The sequence below is a fragment of the Quercus lobata genome, chromosome 11 (genome assembly GCF_001633185.2).
Source record: "Quercus lobata isolate SW786 chromosome 11, ValleyOak3.0 Primary Assembly, whole genome shotgun sequence".
Classification (NCBI taxonomy): domain Eukaryota; kingdom Viridiplantae; phylum Streptophyta; class Magnoliopsida; order Fagales; family Fagaceae; genus Quercus; species Quercus lobata.
In genome coordinates this window covers 52,498,360-52,522,210 of record NC_044914.1, presented here as the reverse complement: position 1 = coordinate 52,522,210, position 23,851 = coordinate 52,498,360, and the positions used below count along the sequence as shown (strand labels likewise).

Sequence of the window (23,851 nt, the reverse complement as noted above, 5' to 3'; positions counted from 1 at the left end):
ATGTGTAGCTTACGAATGATAAAATAAATAACCCTTTTTAAAAGTAATTAATGAAGTTCTTGTTAAATCTCAAGGTGATGCCACTTTAGATTTGATCAAGGCTACTTAACCGGACAGCATTCAGTGTCCTAACCTTCTTTACCCCCCTCTTATCTTTTGTCCTCCTTTTCTTGCACTAATATCATCTTGCCTCTATTTTATAAGAACAAATGTTTAAATGTTTTAGAAGCAAGATTCATTATTAATTCCTAGGTAAGTTAACAATTGAAATATCTATGAAACTGAAATCTCAAAGTTCCTTGAATGCTAGCTGTGATTTTAGAGAATGGATGAGATCTCAATATGGCTCTGTCCTTTCACAATTGTTGTTTGTGGATCATCATGGCATGCTAATTTAATACTGTAAGCAATTTAACACTTGAGTGATCTGCAAAATCTTAAAATTACTTGGATATTAGCCTTGTTTATTGAGATCCTATATTCTCCATTGCAAATTTGCAACTGACCAAGATGTGGTTTTGTCCTGATACAATTGTCACCTTGTGAATTATGATGAAGTAGTTCCTTGATTTGAAACCATGTTTAAAACACTTCTTAATAGTGTGCAGATAAAATTTATGGAATGTCACCTTTTGAAAGTGACTCCCTCCTTTTTAGCGTACACCTTCGAGCATCTATCGGTATGTTCTATTGTTCATTGAGTTGCCTTTTCTAAGCACAATATAGGTTATGATAATATTTTGTTGTTTGTTAATAGTCCTTGTTTCCTGGGTCCTAGTCATTGTCACCTTGTTAAACATGATGCCGTAGTTCCTTGATTTGAAACCATGTTCAAAACACTTCTTAATAGTGTGCAGATAAAATTTATGGAATGTCTCCTTTTGAAAGTGACTCCCTCCATTTTAGTGCACACCTTCGAGCATCTATCGGTATGTTCTATTGTTCATTGAGTTGCCTTTTCTAAGCACAATATAGGTTATGATAATCTTTTGTTGTTTGTTAATAGTCCTTGTTTCCTGGGTCCTAGTCATTGTTACCTTGTTAAATATGATGCCGTAGTTCCTTGATTTGAAACCATGTTCAAAACACTTCTTAATAGTGTGCAGATAAAATTTATGGAAAGTCTCCTTTTGGAAGTGACTCCCTCTATTTTAGTGCACACCTTCAATAGAGCATTTATCGGTATGTTCTATTGTTCATTGAGTTGCCTTTCTATGCACAATATAGGTTATGATAATCTTTTGTTGTTTGTTAATAGTCATTGATTCCTGGGTCCTAAGTGAAAACAAAAGAAAACAAGTTATTGCAATGTTTATTTTATGTGATATGGCCTGTTTTCAGTAGATCAAATGCAACAATGTGAAACCCATGTAAATGATCGAATATCTTTATTTCTCGCAAGATGCAAGCCTCACAAAGTTTGTATTTGCTTTACTTTCTACTAGGGATTTTATTTTTTTAACTGCATTTGGCTGCAAAGGTAAACGGTAGAGACTAGAAAAAAAATGGTGTTTGGATGTGTAGAAACATATTGGAAGCTTGGTTGCATTTTCATTTTCCCATTAATCTTCCTTCCAAAACTACATGTAACATTCCATCACCCCCATTGTGTGTGTGTATATATATATGAAAGAGGTGTTTTAGCATTTAACTAAACTATTTTACTCTCTGTTTATGAGACACTTTGAAAACCCAGTGGATTGAATCGACTGATAGCATGTTTGGATCGTGATATTTTCTTCATAATATTATGCATTTTACTCGCTGGTCTAACAATCCAATCCAATCCAACTAAACCTAACTTGATGTTGATATTTTTCAAAGATTGATGGGATGGGTTAAATTTTTCTTTTGAAACTCTTTACAAAAATTTCAACCCAATCAATCTGATCCAACTAACGTAATTAATCATTTGAAAAGAATAATTGTATTTTTATAATTTCAAACTTATGTTATATTATTAATTTAATTTATTATGGCATTTTAAGAATTAGAATTATTAGAACCAATTGCAAACGTTGTAATAATTTATTGAAAAAAATAAATAAATTGTTAAATTAAAATTCAAACTTTTTAAATTAAAATCCCAACCCAACTAGTCAAATCTAATTCTTCAATCCTATCAACACGGGTTGATTTTTAGAGCCATAAATAGATTAGAATGTACTACAAATTTCTCAACCAAGAAAGTTGAATTGGGTCCAAAGATAGTGTAAGATACCAAAACGGACCCTACCCTACAATAGCCTAAAGTTGTCCAGTAAGTTCACCTACGTGGACCTTCATAAGAGAGCTCGAGACTGGAGAGAGAATTTATATAAAATAGGTATAAGATAAAATCATAAAATAAAGAAAGATTAGGAGGAGAAACTATATTATAAAATTCTATTTACGGAGGAGCTCACAATCTTAGTAGTTCTTAAAATTTCATGACCACCTCTAGAGCTGTTGGGTGATGTACAAGATGCGTTGAGTGTATGGTCCCAGGTTTGACTCCAAATTTAAAAGTGCTTAGGTTACCTCCCTTGGCAGCTCAATCTCACTAGAGTTCATTGTGGGTTTGAAATATTTTGGCTCACTCTAGTCCCCCTGCATCCTAACAAGGCCCCAGACCCAGTGAGTAGGGTCCTACTATAGTAATGCTCAGGTCGGATTGTCACGTTGGTCACTGCCCTACCCATTTTCGTTCATTAAAAAAAAAAAAAATCAATCTTAAAATCTCATTATATCTATCAGATCTTAAGTTCGAAACCTTGAGCCAATGTGTGTGGAATAGGGACTATATAGGCTCTATAGAGCCAACTACTCGAAGAGACCTGAATATCAATGGTGGCTCTAGAAATTCTTTTCAGGGTGGTCATTAAAAACAATTAAATTAAAAATTTAATAATAATAAAACTTGAATATATTAACATCACAAAATAAAAAAATATGCAAATACATAAAGAGTTAAAATTTTCTTTCACAAGTTTTCATATTTTGAAATCATTGTGTGATATGATAGTTTCATTACCAATATTATCATCTACATCTTTTTCAATGTACACAACTAAGTAATTATTAAGCTACTGATCTCTCGTTCAATTACTAAAATATTGGCTAAATAAGTACTAATATAAACAAAATGCATTATCTTTTTGAAAAAATATATCACACAAATTTAACAAATTCGGCTAAAGACTAAAGCAAGCACTAACAAATTAGCTATTTAAAAAGTGTGCATTTTTTTATATAAAAAAATAGCAATTTCAAAATCTGCCATTTGAAAACACAATTTAAAAAATCACAATTAAATATTTTATTTGAGATTTTAGGCTAATTTTTTTGTTTGGAAATTTTTTGAAAAGTGATATATTCACAATATTTTTGCAATACTTTCATAAAAAAGCCTAGGTGGTAAGTTTTTTTCTAATTCTAATTTGAATTTACCATTGAAATTATTATTTTTGTTTACCAGTAACAACCTGCTATTTAGAATTTGTTACGAAAACATTGAAAAAATATTGCGAACATTGCATTTCTTGCAAATTTTTTTGTTCAACATTCAATGGACCAAAATTTTAGAGATATTGAATTTTATTTTTAATGGGCTCAATTGTTATTAAAGGTGTTCAAGTTTTATTTTTATTTTTTAATTTTATTTAATTTTATTTTTTTAGGGTGGTTAGAAAACCCATATTAATTTAAAACTCAAAATTTTGTAAGGTATATTAAAAAAAAAAAATCTTAAACATTTTAGTAATTTTTAATAATAAAAGCAAAATTAGACCAAAATCCGAAGCTCCTATAATATACACGGACTAACTAAATGTATATGTATCACCTTTATTTAATGTCATCACTGATCACTAACTCAACATCGAATCCAATACTTACGTGCGCCCATACTCGACACTGAGTCCGACACCTTCGACACATCAATCCTTAACAATCACAACCACCTCTCTCTCTCTCTCTCTCTCTCTCTCTCTCTCTCTCTCTCTATTTGACTCGCTCCGATTCGCAACTCGCCCACTCATCCATCTCATCCTATATAACATACAAAAATAGTCGAACTGATTGGAAAACACAGAAAAAAGAAGAAGAAAAGCGATGAGTAATAAGAGACCCAGAAGTGGAAGCAGCATCGACAAGGCCGTGGTCGATGTTTGGCAACGAGAACTCGGTCAGCTCTCCTCTCGAAGCTTCGCTCATCGACTCGGTGGTTCCGAGGTCTTATCCTTGATAACCTTATCCCCCGTTTTTTGTTTTCTTTTCGTTTCTGTTTGGATGATTAACTGTTTATCAAAATTTTCCTGTTTGGGGGGGTTTTTGATTACTTGTCATCGTAATGGTATTGGGTATAGCTTAATTTCTGAATTGGGTTTTCGGATTATTGTATATATTGTTTATGATATTGGGTTTCTGAATTGTGTTTTATTAGTTACCTGTTAATTACTATTAAGCTGATTTAAGTGAATCACAATGGATTTATTTACACTGCTTCTTGGATTGCCCGGCAAGTCCAAAGGGATTGTCTTTAGCAATGTTTCCTATGTTATGATCATAGGAAAAATGCTCAGACCTGGTTTTTTTAGTGCCATTCAAGAACTTTTTGTTTAGGAATCAAACAAAGGTTTAATGACAATGGCTTATAATAATCTTGAGCACTAAGGCGTGTATTGGATCAATTCATAATTCATATTAAAGTAAATTTTACACCAGCCGTCAAAAAAAATATATGGTGAAGAATATGGCGAAGAATCTCAAGTATATGTATGACAATCCATGCTATACTCCATATTACCGATAGTATGATTTGTTTTGCTTATATAAGTGGAAGTTGCACGCGTGTAATATATTTCATCCTACTCTGAAGGAGGTGATGATACATTGATCGCTACAGCTCTGATCTACCAACGTTCACTTTTAACATTCGGGTGGGTAGGGGGTGGGGTTTGCTGATACCAGTTTGTTGTGATGCTGATGAGAGTCACCTCCTTGAGTCTTCTCTAATCTATAGGGAGCTAAAACAGAGGGTGAAATATAGAATCACCTCTGGGATGATGTGTTTGATTGGAGATGGTTGTGTCTAAGCTGACATCAAGCTCTAGATATTAGTTTGCTCTGTCTGTTCTTTTCAATTATTTATGTTAACAACAAATCTTGTTTGGATTTTGAAATTGTGACCATTCTTTAGTCCACTTCTGTTATCTTGTGGCTGATTTGATAGCATACAAGGTATAATTAGATGAATTTTATGTTCCAGGATCTTGTGCTTCGACTTGATCTCTACAAGAAGTTGGAAAAGCACAAAGGATGTGTGAACACTGTAAGCTTCAATGCAGATGGTGACATTCTGGTTTCAGGCTCAGATGACAGGCGGGTTATACTTTGGGATTGGGAAACTGGGCGTATCAAGCTTTCATTTCATTCAGGTCATGATAACAACGTTTTTCAAGCAAAGATCATGCCTTGCACAGATGATCGAACCATTGTCACCTGTGCTGCAGATGGGCAGGTATTTCATTTGTTCTAAAGCAGTTACTGTATGAAGCAAATATTGTGGTTTCATTCAAACGTGTATCAGGCATATATTAGAATATAATTAAAGGATGTTACAGGCCACAATATGTTTTTGTCAGGTGATCTTCACCATTCCATAAATTAAGCTGATGTTTTCTCTTAATATTCTATAGAAAACTGTTCTATGATGAAGAGGGAACAGATCACTCATTCTCTAAGTTAATGGATTATGAGATCTTGGTGTGACAAATTTGATGATTTGATGACTGCTGCTTGTTTATCTCATCTTTCACCTTCTTTCCAGTAGTCTTTGAATTAAAAGAATTCACCTTGTTTTTCTTTAGCTGTCAAGATTTAGAATTTTCTCTGTTTTGTGTTGCGATCCACAAATTATTATTATTATTATTATTTAAAATTCTTATATAACATTTGGTCAATTTTAGGTGATACTTGATCAGATTCTGGAACGCGGGGAAGTGGCAGTTACAACACTTGGCAAACATCATGGACGAGCTCATAAGTTGGCCATTGAGCCTGGGAGCCCTCATATATTTTACACCTGTGGTGAAGATGGACTGGTGCAGCATGTGAGTTATGATTTCCCCTTGCTACAATTTTTTATTATGTTGTCTCATTTATTTGGAGAATTCAAGCTCCATGGGACAGGGACTGTCATAGCAAAAGAATAAATCATATACTTTGAGGATGAGGTTGATCCATTTGAAGTTCATGAGCTTCATTTGGAGGCTTTACAGTAGAGACTGAATTGTCTCTTCTTTGTTGATCCTCTCCTTGATTTTACTTGCTTTTGCCAACAATCTTGAATTTTTTAAAATTGTCTTATTGATTACCTGCATGGTATGCCTAATTGATAGTTATAAATGTAAATCCCTTGGTGTTCTCCTTGCATTGTGCTGCTTGTGGATTGCTCATTTTTCATCTTTTATTTTGATTTTTACCATAGTTTTTAGTATTGCTGGGTTATATGGCCCTGTGACACTGTCATTGTTGTACAGTTTGATCTGAGAACTCGGACTGCCACAGAACTTTTCACATGCCAACCAGTTGATGATAGGAGGCGTTACAGATCAGTTATTCCACTAAATGCAATTACAATTGATCCTAGGAATCCAAATCTCTTTGCGGTTGCAGGTTCTGATGAGTATGCTCGACTTTATGATATCCGCAAGTATAAGTGGGATGGATCAACCGATTTTGGTCAACCCACAGACTACTTTTGCCCTCCACACTTGCGTGATAATGAACATGTTGGAATAACAGGCTTGGCCTTCTCAGAACAGAGCGAACTGCTAGTGTCATACAACGATGAGTTCATCTATCTTTTTACTCGTGATATGGGATTGGGGCCTAATCCACTTCCAGCCTCTCCAGTGTCTATGGGCAGTGATGCAAGTGAAATAGGAGGTGATCATCAGTTGGCAGCATCTCCATCAGCTATGGATACTGACGAAAAAGTTATCCCCCAAGTTTACAAGGGGCACAGGAATTGTGAGACAGTGAAAGGTGTGAACTTCTTTGGGCCTAAATGTGAGTATGTAGTGAGTGGGTCAGACTGTGGCCGGATATTCATATGGAAGAAAAAAGGAGGGGAGCTAATTCGTGTCATGGAAGCTGATAAGACTATTGTAAACTGTATTGAGTGTCATCCTCATACCATGGTGCTTGCAAGTAGTGGAATTGATGATGACATCAAGATGTGGACTCCAAAGGCTTTGGACAGAGCTGTTCTGCCTACAAACATCGAACAGGTATGCTTTTTCATTTTGAGTTAATTATTTAAAGCTAAAAAGTTTATAGGTTCTTTATTGAATTTGGTTTTTGCTGGTTTGGCCGGAAACTCCAAACATTGAAAAAATGCTGGAATCTTGAGAATTTTGAAAGTACATTGCTTCATTTTCCTACATGCATGATTAGGAAGTCTTATAAGTATCTTTAAAATAAGTCTTCAATCAGATGGACTTAAACATTCATTTTCTTTCCACTGCATGGATTGGTGGTTTCATCATCCATCCTAGTTGAGTTCTTGGTGATGATACATTGTTGAAGATTATTTATTCACTTTACCTTCTTCTCCACAACAACCACCCCCCCCCCCCCCCCCCCCCCCCCCGCGGCCGGCGGACACGCATGTTTTTTTCTGCTTTTTGGGTGGGTTGGGCTGGTGGGGGAGGGGGGCCTCTTGAGGTAAAGTGGGTTGTTGGGTACCGAACATTGTCTTTCACATTTTTTGTGTTTTGCTAGAAGAGTGAAACCACATGTTAACTAGTGACTCGCACTTTCCACCCTAGTTTAGTTCACCTAATCAACCCATCTAGTAAATTCCAACAAATACCTGATATTAGGCCAGTATTGGCATTATGATGTTGATAAACAAATAGATGTATTTATGGATAATGCTATAATGCCCATGCCACAACTCATACGGGCAGCAGAGGAACTAATTTCTCTGCTGTTACTTGTTTTGAAAAGGTTCTGAAACCTGATCGAATTCATTGCTTTGCATTTGATGACTACTTCAACGACGATGATGACGATGATGATGATGATTGTTTGTTCAATGATTATTACTTTTCTTACGATGACGATGACGATGACGACGACCCTGACGACGACGACGACAATGACGACGACGACGACGACGACGACGACGATAATGATGATGGTGATAATGACAATGATGTTGATGATGATAATGATGATTTTGGTTTCGATGATGATGATGATGATGATGATGATCACAATGATGATGCCGGCAATTGCATTGATGATGTTGATGACAACATTGCCAATGATGGTAATTTTTTTGGTGGTCCTAATGAATGCTGATGGTAATTATGATTTACACTTTTTGTGTCCAACAGAAACCCAGGCCCGGGGGCTGGATGTATCGAATATCTTCTCCCCAGGACTTGCTGTTGCAACTATTTTCACTGCAAAGGCGGAGGACAGACTCTGAGCATAGTGGTGAAAGCTCTACTCCAGGTCGCGAGCTTTTAGAGCTGATTTTGAGGTTCAATGACAACAGTGATGCTTCTTCAGATGATGGAGGAGATACTGCCAGTCAAGACGACTTGTTTAGTTGAGATGTTGAGCAAACCTTTTGGCTATTAAAAAAAATTCTAGTAATTGTACATAACATAGGGTTTAAGTTAAAACTGTTTTGGATTTTCTCATGTCTACTGGTTATTTTGTACCTAACTTCTATAACATTCATTAATGCTTTTCTTCTTTTACTACTTTTTTTGTGTATAAATTATAGGATTATTTATTTGTTTATGTCCTGTAATCAATATTATGGAGGTCTCTCATAAATTGACCTTTATTTCTTGGCTACGATTCCTTGTTAATTTATTTTTAAGTGGTTCTTAACTGCAATATATATATATATATATATTTTTTTTTTTTTTTTTTGGGGGGTTTTCGATCCATGGCTCTCTCAATTGCAATAGTAATGTCAAACACTGTTCTTAGTAATATCTTTGAGGACCTTTATGTTCAGTTTACCCAAATATGAAGTGAATGTGTTTGGTAACATGGGTCTTAAATTCGTGAGATATATGATTGTAACTAGTATGGCTGTTTTGCCAAGAGCATTGTGGCAAGAAGTTGGATTTGAAATTTTGAATCTTCTCTCTTACTTGATGTGAAGGAAAAAAAAAACTAACACCACATTTTTGTATCAAAAATAAAAATAAATGGGATTCATATTATTATTATTATTATCTTTATTATTATTTTTTGTGAATAGGTTCATAGACAGAGATGGCTCTCATTTGAGATAACAAAATAAGATAAATAAATAAATAAATATATGAAAGGCTTTCTTTTGAGCTGTTTGTTATTGGATTGAGGCTATTACATAGATAAGGATGATTGGATTGAGGCGATTGTATTAATAAGTTCCAATAAGTTTTTCTTAGAGCATTCACATCAAAAGCACTAAAAAAATTTAGGGATAATTACATATTACCCACCTGTGGTTTACCTCGAATTCTAAGTGCCTACCCGTGGTTTGAATTTTGACACTTTACCCACCTGTGATTATCTCCGTCTATGTGCCGTGTGCCCACCTCTCCCTCACCGTTACTCTAACATAGGAAATAGATCAAAGTCACTCCCATCCAGATCAAAACACTCATTTTTCCAAAAACCACTCAGTCACTCTCATCCGACTTGCTCACCAAAAATCACTCAGTGTCACTCCCAAAAATCACTCAAAATCACTCACTCACTCACTCACTCCCATCGTTCATGCAAACCGAACCGAGATAGACAGCTTCTCCGTTCAGCTATGGCAGGAAGACTCGCTCATGGGTATCGCGCTTCGCTTCACTTGACTGGGAGTTGAAAGCTTGAGGTCGTGCATGCAAACCGATTTGAGGAAGATTAAGATTATTGCTGTTCTGTTCAGCCGTTGCAGGTAGATTAGGATTTTGCGTTTTAATCTTTGAAATCTAGGGTTCTGAATTGGGTCTTAAAATGCCGGTGGATTTTAAAATGCCGGTGCCGGTGGTGGGTTTTAAAATACCGGTGCCGGTGGTGGGTTTTAAAATGCCCGGTGATAATTGTATTTCTTTCTTCCTCACTTAATATGCACGGTCACTTTGTTAAAATTCCTGTGGGTTTTAAAATTGGGTAGTCTTTCTTCCAAATTCGGTTCTTGCTTAACCATGGAACTGGTTTATATCTGCATTTTCTTATTACTGGTTTAACAATTATGAATATATATCTGCATTTTCTTATTACTTTAAAATACAGGTCTGTGGCCCATCAACGTTTTTAACAATGTGGTTGTAGCATGAGTAGTTGTTACTAAATTTAGATGAGTTGATTCTTGCCACTCGTAACAGATTTGTTGGTCTATAAGCTTGTAACAAATTTTTGCTATGTCTTCATCAACTGGCAATGGCTCTACAACTAGTGGTTTCTACCGTGCCGGAGATGGTCATTTATGTACCCTTGAGAATTGTGCCCTAAGAACAAGTCGAAAAACTGGTAACTATGGAAGAAGATTCGTTGGTTGTAGTCAATTTAATGTAAGTAACAATTACATTGTTGTATTTGAATTGAGTTGAATTGAATTATTAGTTGTGATTAATTGTGAACTGTGAAATTAATTGTTATAATTGTAATGCTCAGGTTGGTCCCAAATGTGGCTTCTTTCAGTGGGTGGATAACGAAACTTGTAAGAGTGACCGTGAAAGGATAAGTATGCTTGAGAATGAATTGCAGCTTGCAAATCAGAGAGAAATGACAACTAAGGAAATGGAAGAAATATGTAACCAGAGGGAAAGAGAAACTCATGAGCTTTATGTAGAAATTAGAGAAAAACTTAAGAGAGTTAGAGAGAGTGAGAGATTGTACAAGATGGCATTAGTTTTGTCATGGTTATTTTTCATTTTTGTAATGTTGTTGTTGTGTTTTGCCTCAGTGAACAATAATGTAAGAGCGAGGAACCTTAATCTGCCATGATGCTTGGTGGGATGTTGAAATGTTATTGGGTAATTGAAATGGAAAGTGTTGTTTTTGTGCAAATATTGTTTAGTATAATTTTTTTTATTCCTTTTTACTTCATCTTGTGATTGATATATATTGGCACATTGTGTTATGTGGAAATGTTAATAACATAATAACTTGAATGGAACATGTTGGTTCAATATATACACCTGTGTCAATGCACAACTGCCTATAAATGGAACATGTTTTACACATATACATGATTTGTTGCACACCTGCCTATAAATGGAACATGTTTTACACAGACACAGGATTTGTTGTGTGAATACATACACCTGTGTAAATCCACCAAAAGAACAAGACAAGAAAAACAGAGTCCACCAAAAACACAAGACAAGCACAACACAAGAAAATACTTTATCCTATTTCAATGCACATTAACATTAATAAAAGTGAAGAGTCATTGAGCACATCCTGTGACTTCACAAAATAAAAGAAGAGCAACCTATTCAGTGACTTTACAAAATAAAAGTGGAGACATTAACAAAGTTTTACGTCACATGCATACAAAATTGCCAACATTGTTTTTGGCACATCCTGTGACTTTACACATCTTCCAATTAAAACCCACCAACTAGTCCACTAGTGCTCAGACATACACATTTCCAATCGAAATTGCCAATATTGTTTTTCACACTTGACATATACATTAAACAAGTGAACTATAACAAAAAAGTTGTTGAAACTTTAACATCTTCCAAGTTGTCATTTACTACTTTAGGTGCCCTTGCTAGCTGCATTCTTGCCCTTGCCAGTTGCATTCTTGCCCTTTCCACCAACTGGTTGAAACTTTATGCATTTAAACCCCCTAGCAGATGCACTTGGCTGCATAACCAAAATCCAACAGTTAGCAAGATGATCCAACAATAGCAAGTAAGAGGAAAAAAATAAACAAAATAGAACAAGCCAGAGGTGCTTGAGATGGTAAAGAATCCCATGTCTCTCTAGGGGTATGGAAGCTTGGTTGTGAGGATGAAGAGAACCAGTTAGCCTTAGATCTAGTTGCAGTTTGAGTTGCAGCCTCAGATCTATTGTTTGGTGCAGGTTGAGATGCAGTTTGACCAAAAGCACTGTATAAACTCTGAGATCTAGTACTTGGTGGCTGAGATGTAGTTTGAGGTGTTGCAGTCTGCTTTGTTTTTGTAGATTTACTGCCTTGTGCCTACAAAGAGGGCAGTACAAGTTACAGCTGCTGATTTAGCATGGAAATACTTACAGCTACAAAGAGGAAATGAATATAGTTCAAAGCATGGAAATACTTACAGCTGCTGATTTAGCAAGTCTATCTCTTCTCTGCCATGGAGTTTCACCAGTGATGCCTGCCTTGCACCCTCTTGCATTATGTCATTCTTTCTTGCACTTCCCACACTTGATTGTCTTGTTCATCCTAGAAACTCTATAAGGGTTCCTTGGCTCTTCAGGATCTCTTTTTCTTTGCTTTGGTGGTCTGCCAGGTGGTTTATACACATGAGGAGCAACAGGAGCAGGTTGGTTAGTCTTAACCCACTCAGACTGGCCAGGCATTGGCTGTATTATCTCTTTGTATGTTTCAGCAAATGTCTCTTTTAAGTAACAAGGATGCACATAGTCCTCCACTTTCTCCAGGTTCTTAACAATAGCAGAGATCCCATGTTTGCAGGGAAGTCCTGTCAAATCCCAAATCCTACAGCTGCATGCTTTCTTAGCCAAGTCAACCACATGTCTCTCACGACCATTATCAACCTCATACATGAAGCTGCCTGCTGGAGTAGCATTGGAAGGTATAGATTCATGTTTTAACCTCTCTAATTTGTCTTGAATATTAGGACAAACTTTTCCAGTGTATTTTGCTATACCTCTCATCTTTTTGTATTGTTTGGTCATGAGCCTAACTCTAATCCACTCCAACATTGCTAAAATTGGCTTATCCTAGCTTCTAAAATCATGGCATTAAAAGACTCACTCAAGTTATTAGCTAAACAATCACACAAAGCTCTACTACTAAAGTGAGACGTAGACCATTGTGCAGGGTTGATGTCAGCAAGATACTCCCATGCCTTGACATCCAAATCCTTCATTTCTTGCATTCTTCTCTCAAACTCCCTGTCTGTTGTGGCTCCAGCACATCTCCACAGTGCATCCTTCAACTCTAAGCCCTTATGATCCACTTTGAAATTATTATAGATATGCTTCACACAATATCTATGCTCACAAGTTGGGAACAGCATCTCAATTGCAGGTATAAGGCCCTTATACAAGTTACAAAACAGAACAAGTAAATATGTTAGTACAATTGTTACAAAACAGCATCTTTGTTACAAAACAACATCTCAATTATTATTGAACTTTAAAAATGTCTACTAAATATGTTAGTACAATTGTAGGTCATACCTTTTGTCTATCACTGATGAAGACCAGATTAAGTTGCTCTGGATCCCCAATGTCATCTAAAAATTGCTGCAGAAACCATACCCATGAATCTTTGTTTTCTTGCTCAACAACAGCAAATGCAATTGGGAAAATATTGTCATTTGCATCTCTAGTTACGGCAGAAAGTATTTGCCCCTCAAATCTGCCTTTCAAGTGGCACCCATCTAAACCAATAATTGGTCTACAACCTCCCAAAAACTCAAGTTTTTGTGCATTATACCTAATATACATTCTCTTAAATTTCGGCTATGCATTTTCATCTTTCATTTCAGTTTGCAAAATAACCCTACTTCCTTTATCAGTCAATCTTATCATCTCTGCATAATCCCTAAGTTTCCCATATTGCAGCTGTTCATCCCCAGTAACCAAGTCAGTAGCTTTCCTTTTTGCCCTATACACTTGACTGTAACTTATGTCAACTTCAAGTGCTTGCTTCACATGATGTTGAACACCAGCCACTTTCCAATTGGGGTTTTTGTCAAACTCCTGCATAAACTTCTTTGCAACATAAGTTGAAGTCATTTGGCTGTGTTTGAAGGATCTAGGGCAAGTGCACTCCGGATTGAATGTTTTTATTTGGAATGTCAACTCTTCAGGTAGTTGAGATGCATAACACCTCCATCCACATTCATTGATAAAATAAACTGATATCTTCTTCTTCTCATTCAGCTTGAACTTGATATTTACTGGCTTCTTTATCGCATATTCTCTCAATGCCTCCCTAAATACTTTAGAGTTTGGAAACTTCATTCCTTTCCTTAACTTTGGCTTTCTCATGTCAGTTTGGACATTAAACTCAGGTTCTTTTGCAGCTGGTGCTGGCTGATCATCATCAGACCCTACTAGACTTTCCATGTCATCTTCAAGAGATGGGTCAATCCATTCACCCTCTTCAAGAGGTGGGTCATTGTCAGCTGCAGTATTCCTATGTGGGGCTGCATCCTCATGGGTAGATGGCCCATCATCTCCTTCAGAGGGCCTATGTGGGGTTGCACGTGTAGATGGCCCATCATCTACATTTCCAAAAACATCATCATCAAAATCTGGCCCCTCAAACCCTTCCTCTAACCGATCAGAATCACCTCCTTCAGCATCCACATTACCTCCCTCATGCACATCATCATCACTCTCACCCACCTCATGCACATCATCATCATCATTTGCTACTTCCTCATTACCAAATGGTTGTTCAACAGCAAGTGGCTCCTCACCACCCTCAACATATAGTGTTATCTTATCTGTAGGCTATGCAGCATGGATCTCACACATATAAACAACATCATCATCTTCATTTATAAGCCTTAACCCTTGCTCCAAATTACCTCCAGGAATAAGATAATGATATCTACTTGTACTAAGTGCCCCCACATCACAACAAATATCTTGTATTTCAAAATAACTAAGTCTATCTGGGTCAACATTATCAACAAAAGAAGTACTACCTCCTAAATATACCAAATCTGGGTTCCACACAAACTGCCCACCATGATGAATCTCAAAATTGAATACTAAGTCAGCCATCTGCATGTAAAACACAACAGAATAAATGAAGATGATAAAACTTATAAATGAAAGATGATCAAAGCCTTAAAACATACATATAAAAATGAGGCATCTAGTTCTATTGTTAATAAAGACTCAATACCTATATGGATAAGAGTAGTAATAAGAGCAGCACCATTAGTTAACTGGTCGATTATTATCACAAACTTATTTCAAAACAGAATTGAGCAAACAAGAGAACTCAGAATGTAGTTGGACTTATTTTAAAATGCATATATAACCATCCAGCTTATATCATAATTGACTGAATAATTATTTCAATAAAATCATGAGCATTATTCAACTTTTAAAGGGAATGGAGGGTTTTCAAGTTCACTGGTTCATTAGTTCACTGGTCAAATTCATAATTAGTTCACTGGTCCATTAGACACTAACTATAACATGCTGTCCACAACAGACTCAACCAGTAACATTCTAATTAATCTGAAAATCAGAACCAATGATCAATTTGGTAATAGAAGCAGTAAATCAAACTGATTTCAAATTGACAGAAGCAGTAACCAATGATCAAACTGATTTCAATTTGGTAACATTCCACAAAAACAATTAAACAATACAAATCACGGCAGAGAGAAAGCCTACAACAGAACAATCATGAGCATGATCGGGTGAGGGAGAGGCGGGTAATACTAAACAGAACAATCATCAAAGCCTACAACATAAAAAAATGAGGAGCAACTGTAAAAACAAAATTGGGTTTCAGCTGGAAATTTCTCCGACTCTGTAAAAAAATTAAAAAATGGGTTTTTAAAACCCACCATCGGCATCGGCATTTTAAAACCCACCACCGGCATTTTAAAATCCACCGGCATTTTAAGACCCAATTTAGAACCCTAGATTTCAAAGATTAAAACGCAAAATCCTAATCTACCTGCAACGGCTGAATAGAACAGAGGCAATAATCTTGATCCTCCTCAAATCGGTTTGCATGCACGACCTCAAGCGTTCAAATCCCAGTCAAGTGAAGCGAAGCGCGATACCCAGTAGTGAGTCTTCCTGCCACAACTGAACGGAGAAGCCGTCTTCGTCGGTTCGGTTTGCACGAATGATGGGAGTGAGTGAGTGAGTGAGTGATTTTGAGTGATTCTTGGGGGTGACGCTCAGTGATTTTTGTTGAGCAAGAGTGACCGAATGGGAGTGAGTTTTCAACTATTTCTTACGTTAACGGTGAAGGGGGAGTGAGTGAGTGATTTTGAGTGATTTTTGAGAGTGACACTAAGTGATTTCTGGTGAGTAAGCGGGATGAGAGTGACTGAATAGTTTTTGGAAAAGTGAGTGTTTTGATCTGGATGGGAGTGACCTTTGATCTATTTCCTATGTTAGAGTAACAGTGAGGGAGAGGTGGGCACACGGCACATAGACGGAGATAATCACAGGTGGGTAAAGTGTCAAAATTCAAACCACGGGTAGGCACTTAGAATTCGAGGTAAACCACAGGTGGGTAATGTGTAATTATCCCAAAAATTTAACATCTCACTTTACAATACACCCAATATCAAATACTCTATTATTTTACCACTTTATTTAAATATTAATTTTTATTCTTTCTTTTACCACTCAAACGTCTCTCTGTAACTTTCATTTAAATTACATTTTTTTTTTATTGTTTACTATCTAGTTACAATAAACTGCTAAAGATGACAATTTACTATAACTAGGTGTTAAAAAATTATAGGTTTGACACCTTTAATGTAGTAGGGTTTTTAGTGTTTTTTGGGTCGGTTTGACACCTTTAATGTGAATGCTTTTATTTGTAGTTTATTTTTTGTGTAATTACAACTTACCCACCTGTGTTTTGTCTCAAATTTTACTTATCTACCTGTGGTTTCATTTTTGACATTTTACCCACTTGTGGTTTATTTCGTCTATACTCCGTAACCCACCTCTAATTATTCCATTACTCACACGTTTCATAAAAATATCAAACAAGAAATCAGATCAAACACTCCTCTCCGACACACTCTCTCATACTTGCTCACCCATTTTAAACCCTTGATTCTACATTGCTACCCACCTGATTTTTAGACCGAGAAATCGACTGGGTTTTGTTTGTGCAAGGACACTGAGGAAGGAGACCCACAAATTCTAGAAGAAGGGTTGAGCAGTGAAGATGCTGAAGCCTACGGTAATTTGCAGTGATCTTTCAATCACCTTTTTTGTGTTACCGTGTGAAGTATTTGCCATTACGAAGCAAGTTCTGTTCCTGCAAAGTTTATTCATGAAGATCATATTGGAGTTTTTAAAAGTAGTTTTTGCATTAATTGTAGGTAAAATGATATGTAATTTTCACATAATATGGAGCAATTGTTACATTGCTTGAGTTATGAACCCCACCTTGAATTTGCTTGTACAATACCCTCCACAAATGACAAACTTATAAATATATGCACTAACCTTGTCCATGTGGGACTATGGCGTTGTGTTGCCTGACAGATTTCATAAGCATTCAACAACTTGTTTGAATTTGGAACTATGATACTAAAAGCAATTTAAAATTATCTTGTATTTTTTTCATTCTAAATTTAGGGACACCTACTGCAAGGATGAATCGGTGGGTCTCCTTCCAGTATCCATGGGTCTCATTCCTTGATGTTCTTGCACAAACAAAACCCAATCAATTTCTCAGTCTAAAAATCAGGTGGGTAGCAATGTAGAATCAAGGGTTTTGAATGGGTGAGCAAGTGTGAGAAAGTGTGTGGAAGAGGAGTGTTTGATTTGATTTCTTGTTTGATTTTTTGATGAAACGTGTTAGAGTAACAGAATAATTAGAGGTGGGTTACAAAATATAGACAGAATGAACGATGGGTGGGTAAAGTGTTAAAAATGAAACCACGGGTGGGTAAGTTAATATGGTGGGTTAGCTATAATTACCCCTTATATATATATATATATATATATTTGTTCTTATAGTGAGTCAATTGTTAATAAATTTGTAACAAGGGAAGTGAAAACCTTAATAAAGAACAAGGATAAGACTAAGTATCGATATGTACAAGTGAAAGACTGATATATAGGACCTTTATTATTACCAAGCTGTGTAAGAGGAATACTCAAATTCTATTACATCAAACATCTTTTACACTTGTGAAAAAGAAAGTGAAAACCAGAGTAAAAGAAACAAGGATAAAATTAGTTCCAAAAACTAAGGATAAAATTGATAAATTAGTAAACACCTTTACTTTTTTGTAAATAAAGTTAACTTTTAAAATATTTTTTCAAATTACATGACATTTGATATTTTTTACCCTTAATAAAAATGAGGTTTCTAGTTTGGACTGTGGACTCATTGAGTCCACGTCATGATTCGAACTACTTAACTTTTGTCAAGAATCAAATGAAGTGATACGAGAACTTTTACCACCAAATCATATTAGTTCAAAACATATGAATCGAAGAGAGAGAGAATTGGCAAGTTGACCCTATAGTAAGTGGGCCAGGCTGAGAATTTTGTTCTATAACTAAACCCAACAAGACTTAACTGGGCCAGCTTGGCCTGAAAGCTATGAAGCCCATCTCAGTCTTCTCTGACTTATATACCACCACAACGATATTTTTCGACTCAAACAAATTGTAAATTTGTAATTATACAGTAATACTATCTTCTTCACAGCGAAGCGAGTCACGCCGACTCACTGAGTTTATCTTCTCTCTGTTGGACCGAGTCGATCCCCATGGAAACCGTAATGAGCTCCTCCTCTGCAACGATCATGTCCTCCTCCTCTCCTTTCTCTAATTTCCCTCTCAAACGAACACTTCCTTCGAGACCTTTCCATTTCCCTCTCGCTTCCAAAGGTATTGATTTTTTTTTTCCTCTTCTCGGCAACCAAACAGAGTTTGTCTTTTTGTGTGTATCGATTCATAATATGTTGCGATTTCCAGGTAAAGACAATGAATCGATTAACAATCCCGAGTCTGATTCGAAGGAAATCAAGAGTCTTCCAATTCTCAGCAATCGCCATCTCTCTCTCTCTCCTCTCTCAAAGGTATACTCTCTCTCTCTAAGATATTGAAGGAAAAATAGAAGAAATATTGAAAAGAAAATTTGTGGTAAATGAAACCATGGTTCATGAAAGCTTTCATTTGTGATAGAATTCAATGCTAGTAACCAAATATATCAATTTATTCCTTTTTGTCCAATAAAATTAGTACATAATTATTTGTATTCTACATGAGCTGAGAAAATTTTAAAATCATAGCTGAAAAACAAAATTAAATCCAACAAAAAAAAAAAAATCAATAACAATTAACACTAACATTTTTTATTTATTCATTTTATAATACGATAGTTGGCAATAATTAGTGCTAGAGGTAAAGAAGTATAGTTAAAATAGCTCGTATTGCAAAATATTTCCCAAAGAGAGGCTAAGAAACTCATTATACACAAATGGGTTGCTCTAGAAAAAAGTTGTAAATGGACAACCACATTAAAAAAAAAGAAATGTTGACTATTCATTGCAACAAAATTATTTGTAAATATGGTACAAATATGATTGGAAGAGAACATAATCAAATGCATATAAGATGAAGTTGGATACCATAAAATGAATACGAACTACATGTATAGCCATTACATAGAAAGATTTAAAGTTTCTCTCTATGTACTGTAGAATTTATTTGAAACAGATTAAAAGCAAAAACGTACAGTGAAAATGTAGAAGTTTTCAATAGACTGGCTTGAAATTGTAAGGGGAAAAAAATTGTTGACCTTGAGAGTAAATTACAAAAGATACACATGAATAAAAGTAAATTTGACCAACCTCCAAACTGAATTGGAACAACCTCTGTGTGCAAAACAAACATTGCGTAGAAAAGTTCCAAAGTAATTCTTCTGATTCTGTATGATGGAATTCTTCGGCCATTTGATGCTTTGTTTCTTGAAAGGAATTTTCTAATAGTGTTTGATGGGATTCTATTTGTGTTTTACAATAGCAAACGTACTCTTCATCAAATGTGGCTAAATAGGCCCCTTTCAATTACCTTGAAAAGGACGTAATTTGTTCCAAATGAAAATTGATTTTGATGATCTTTTAAGCGTTAGCAAATGTAGTGTTAGCAAATGTGTCACATGTTTGTTAGGACTTTAAAAATTCTGTAGAGTTAACATAGCTATGTGTCATAATATGAGACATTTTAGGGTTTTTGGTTTAGACATTCTCTCAACATCCACTTTATATATTATGTGAGATTTTCTAGTGAGCAAGACAGATTAGTTATGTTTATATTTCAGGCTTTTAGGTCCCTAGTAAAAAAACAAGGTTCTATTTGTTTGATTTTCCTAACATATTATGGCAATTGAACAAGGCAATAAGATTTGACTCAAATGTCTCTGTTTAATAAGGTGTGGTTCCCAACTGATTGTATTACTTCTTGGAGTTAAGTTTCTTGGATTTTTATTTTTCCCTAAATGAATCTTTGTTTGTTAGGATGTGGCAATGGGATTGGTACTGAATGCAGCTGCGGGGAGAGGGTGGACAACAGGTTCGGGTATGGAAGGTCCTTCCAACCCTGCTGGGACTGAGACCAATTCTGTCTCTGAGAATGTCTCCACTTTGCCATGGTCTCTGTTCACTAAATCACCTCGCCGGAGAATGCGTGTGGCTTTTACTTGTAACATTTGTGGGCAGAGGACAACACGGGCTATTAACCCTCATGCTTATACCGATGGCACTGTCTTTGTGCAGGTAATAAATCACATTGTAAATATATAAATCATACTCATTTGTAGTGTGTATGGATTGTTAACCTGATTTGATTAGGGTAATATTTAGAAGATTTAATTAATGCTAGTGAAATTTTGGGTTTAGAATGTTGTGAGCTACTAATCTAATGTTCTTGTTAGTAGTTTGATATTCTTGTAGCATTTGACAACTTAAACTTCAATTCATAAGATGGTTGATTGAATATTCATGTTCAGACTGCTGAGTGATTTAAATGGTGGTATCATTTAGCTGGAAAAGATAATTAGTTGATGGTAAATTTAGCAAATGTAGAATTGTTAAAATTCCGGCTTAAGGTTCTTAGAGCATCTTTGTGATGTAGCTGAACACTTTGACAATTTAATATGGAAATTGGTTAGTTAAATAATTAGATATGTAAACTTTTGGCTCTCCTACTTGATATTCTTTTTAGTGATTTGGCTGAAACTTGTGGCAATTAATTTTGAGGATGGGTTGAAATTTATTTATTTTAAGTGAAGTTTTGGTTGAATTTATTTATGTGATTAGAATTGTAAAACTTTTGTCTTTAAGTGGGGATGTAAATTGGGGATTATGATCTGTTTTGGATATTTATCAATGGATTGACAACAAATTTTATGGATTAAGATGGTTTATTTGTTTTTTTGAGTATGATTGTTTCTTTTCTGTTCGGTACTACATATTTTAAATTTTTGATAATTTGTTAATTTGTGTTTCTATCTCATGATCTGTTGCTATTGAGATGAATTAAATGACTCTGATTGTTTTCCTTCTGTTTTGTAGTGTTGTGGGTGCAACGCATTCCATAAGCTTGTGGATAATTTGAATCTGTTTCATGAGATGAAGTGCTATGTGAGCCCGGATTTTAATTACAGAGGTCAAGGTTGGGATAATGTTAACTTCAAATATCTGGATACAGAAGATGGCAATGACATATTTCCTATCCAGTGAGGGGGATGGTTGGCCTATAGAGTATGTATATTCTACACTAGTGGTGGGATCTCAATATAGTTGCCTATGTATATTTTAATGTTCTTTTATAGGAACTTTTGAAAAAAAAAAAACTGTATTAATTTATGAGATGGCTAGGGTTGTATTAGTATCAAATTGGATTTTTGTGTGTTATGCGTGTGATTGTACACACAATTAAAAAAATGAAAGAGGAATAGTGCATGCATGTTGCATTTCTCTTGATGCCTGACCATTGAGAAATCAATGTTCCCCCTCTATTATTCCACAAGTACTTTTAAATTATGTCGTAGTGACATTTTTCATGATGTGATACAGTACAATCTAACACACTAAGTAACACACCAGGCAACTAAAGTTGCTAAGTATTTTATTTTAGCTCATGCATATAAGGCAGATTGGCAGTTTGTTGATGAGATCATTTCAAGATAGAGCTTTTCTTTATTGAGGTTGCTGTGCCTAGGAAATCATTGATGGCTTTAATAGATGATCCTTCAAAACCTCCTCCTCCTCCTCTTAACGCATCCTCCATCTTCTCCCTCATTTGATTGGCCTTTCTTCTCATCTCCTCTCCTTTCTCTGTTTTCCCCAATACCATCTTGATCACCCTTGCACTCTCGTCATGTTTGGTCGTAGAGTTGATCCTTCTTGCAACCTCAACACCAACTTCATTTTCCAGCATTTGGGAGTTAAAGCACTGCTCTCCACCAAGTGGCCAGCCTATGATTGGTATCCCTTGACTCGAGCTTTCCAGTACTGAGTTCCAACCACAATGAATGAGTAATGCACCTATGGACTTGTGAGATAAAATTTCTTATTGGGGGGCCCATTTATGCACCAAGAGACCTTGATTTTTTTCTCTCATTCTTTCTTCAAAGCTATCAGGCAGCCACTCGGCTCTGAAGTCTTCAGTTGAACTGAAACCAAATGGTGGCCTAATGACCCAAATAAATGCTTTGTTGCTTGCCTCTAAACTTAATGCCAATTCCATCATTTGTGAAGGTAAAATGGTGCTATGTGATCCAAAAGATACATTCAGAACTGAAGCTGGGGGATGAAGATCTAGCCATTCACAACAACTATCAGTTTTTGAAGAGAGTTTCTCCCTTCTCTCTTCTTGGTTATAGGCATCATTCTTCATGGAAGAGCAGGCTGGTCCAATCATCCAGACTGGCTTCCCTCCCAGTTAGTCCCATGGAAAGGGATTTCAGCAAGCCTTATGCTGGTTTTGGAAGGGAGAGAAGATCTGAGTCTTTGGATGTTAAGAGGGGTGTTTACTATGGTAACAATGTAGCCCTCCTTTCGTTCCAATAGTCTTGCAAGTGCCATGAAAGGATTGAGATGGCCAGGAGCCATGAAAGGGAACATGACAATGTTTTTTTCTTCTCTTCCATTATCCATGGCAACAATTATAGAGAGGGAAAAGAGGGCATGGAATGTTAAGGAGAAGCAGAGAATTGTGGTGGGGGATTGGAGATGCATGATGCATTGTTCTATTTATTCGCAGAGTGCTCATGTAGGTAGGCCACCAAAGAAAATGATTAATTTTTTTTTTTTTTTGATTTGATTTTATATTTTTGTATTAAATAGCATGTTACTATATTCGAAGAGTTGTTGACGGCATGAGGCATACTAGGGACCATTTGTCTCAGTAGCACCAGTGTGGTTACTGGCTATTGCACATCTGTGTCGGTACTACAACCAACTAATTATATATAATAACATCCGGTCTGATGTGCCGGTGAAGCCACGCAAATACTCAATTGAGTTTGAGATTTGTTCAGTGATGTTTGTATTGTACGGAATCTTTTCCTTTTGGAATTAAACCAGTAAAAAAGTTTTGTTTTTGTTTAGAATTAGATGAACCCAGTTCTATTTCTTTGTCATCGGTAGACAAAGAAGAACAATGCACCGTTGTATAGCCATAAAAATTATGGTAGTGAAACTGAAAGGTTGTATATATCCATAGTCAATACACCTATTCGTCTATCATTGCACTTAAAAGAGGACATCTATTTCCTCAAGTTGGCAGTCCATCACCACCTCTCTTTTGTTGTGCTTGAAGGGAACTCCCTTAGTGTGATTGAAGCTCTCCTAAATCCTTAAATCAATCCTCTAGATTTAATTATTTCTCTTTCGACACGAGTATATGCTTCTCAGAATTAAAAAAA

The 23,851-nt window shown here is 35.8% G+C and overlaps 3 protein-coding genes and 1 pseudogene across 4 annotated transcripts; 3 read left to right on the top strand and 1 right to left on the bottom strand.

Moving 5' to 3' along the window:
• The first annotated feature begins 3,844 nt into the window (after positions 1–3,844).
• On the top strand, positions 3,845–8,762 carry LOC115968631 (DDB1- and CUL4-associated factor 8). Of its 2 annotated transcripts, none has more exons than XM_031088069.1 (5): positions 3,845–4,212; positions 5,249–5,500; positions 5,949–6,092; positions 6,522–7,274; positions 8,388–8,762. In XM_031088069.1, exons 1-5 carry the CDS (start codon positions 4,093–4,095, stop codon positions 8,607–8,609), a joined length of 1,491 nt encoding a protein of 496 aa, XP_030943929.1. In that variant the 5' UTR covers positions 3,845–4,092; the 3' UTR covers positions 8,610–8,762. The 2 variants fall into 2 exon arrangements, with proteins under 2 accessions (XP_030943929.1, XP_030943928.1); XM_031088068.1 differs by having other exon boundaries at positions 7,996–8,762.
• A 1,497-nt stretch (positions 8,763–10,259) lies between these two features.
• Positions 10,260–11,022, top strand: LOC115967858. The gene is made up of 2 exons (XM_031087012.1): positions 10,260–10,562; positions 10,666–11,022. The coding sequence occupies exons 1-2, from the start codon at positions 10,413–10,415 to the stop codon at positions 10,996–10,998; spliced, it is 483 nt and encodes a 160-aa protein (XP_030942872.1). The 5' UTR covers positions 10,260–10,412; the 3' UTR covers positions 10,999–11,022.
• Positions 11,023–18,575: 7,553 nt separating this feature from the next.
• Positions 18,576–21,905, top strand: LOC115967348. The gene is made up of 4 exons (XM_031086424.1): positions 18,576–18,807; positions 18,895–18,998; positions 20,439–20,696; positions 21,495–21,905. The coding sequence occupies exons 1-4, from the start codon at positions 18,687–18,689 to the stop codon at positions 21,660–21,662; spliced, it is 651 nt and encodes a 216-aa protein (XP_030942284.1). The 5' UTR covers positions 18,576–18,686; the 3' UTR covers positions 21,663–21,905.
• LOC115967347 lies at positions 21,747–23,202 on the bottom strand (annotated as a pseudogene).
• Positions 23,203–23,851: the final 649 nt, after the last annotated feature.

Excerpts from the sequence above, each read along its gene's own strand:
- LOC115967858 (XM_031087012.1), top strand. The coding sequence starts at position 10,413 with ATGTCTTCATCAACTGGCAATGGCTCTACAACTAGTGGTTTCTACCGT. Across the intron at positions 10,563-10,665 it reads TTGGTTGTAGTCAATTTAAT|GTTGGTCCCAAATGTGGCTT; the intron begins GTAAGTAACAAT and ends TGTAATGCTCAG.
- LOC115967348 (XM_031086424.1), top strand. The coding sequence starts at position 18,687 with ATGGAAACCGTAATGAGCTCCTCCTCTGCAACGATCATGTCCTCCTCC. Across the intron at positions 18,808-18,894 it reads TTTCCCTCTCGCTTCCAAAG|GTAAAGACAATGAATCGATT; the intron begins GTATTGATTTTT and ends TGCGATTTCCAG. Across the intron at positions 18,999-20,438 it reads CTCTCTCTCCTCTCTCAAAG|GATGTGGCAATGGGATTGGT; the intron begins GTATACTCTCTC and ends TTTGTTTGTTAG.
- LOC115968631 (XM_031088068.1), top strand. The coding sequence starts at position 4,093 with ATGAGTAATAAGAGACCCAGAAGTGGAAGCAGCATCGACAAGGCCGTG. Across the intron at positions 5,501-5,948 it reads CCTGTGCTGCAGATGGGCAG|GTGATACTTGATCAGATTCT; the intron begins GTATTTCATTTG and ends GGTCAATTTTAG. Across the intron at positions 6,093-6,521 it reads AAGATGGACTGGTGCAGCAT|TTTGATCTGAGAACTCGGAC; the intron begins GTGAGTTATGAT and ends ATTGTTGTACAG.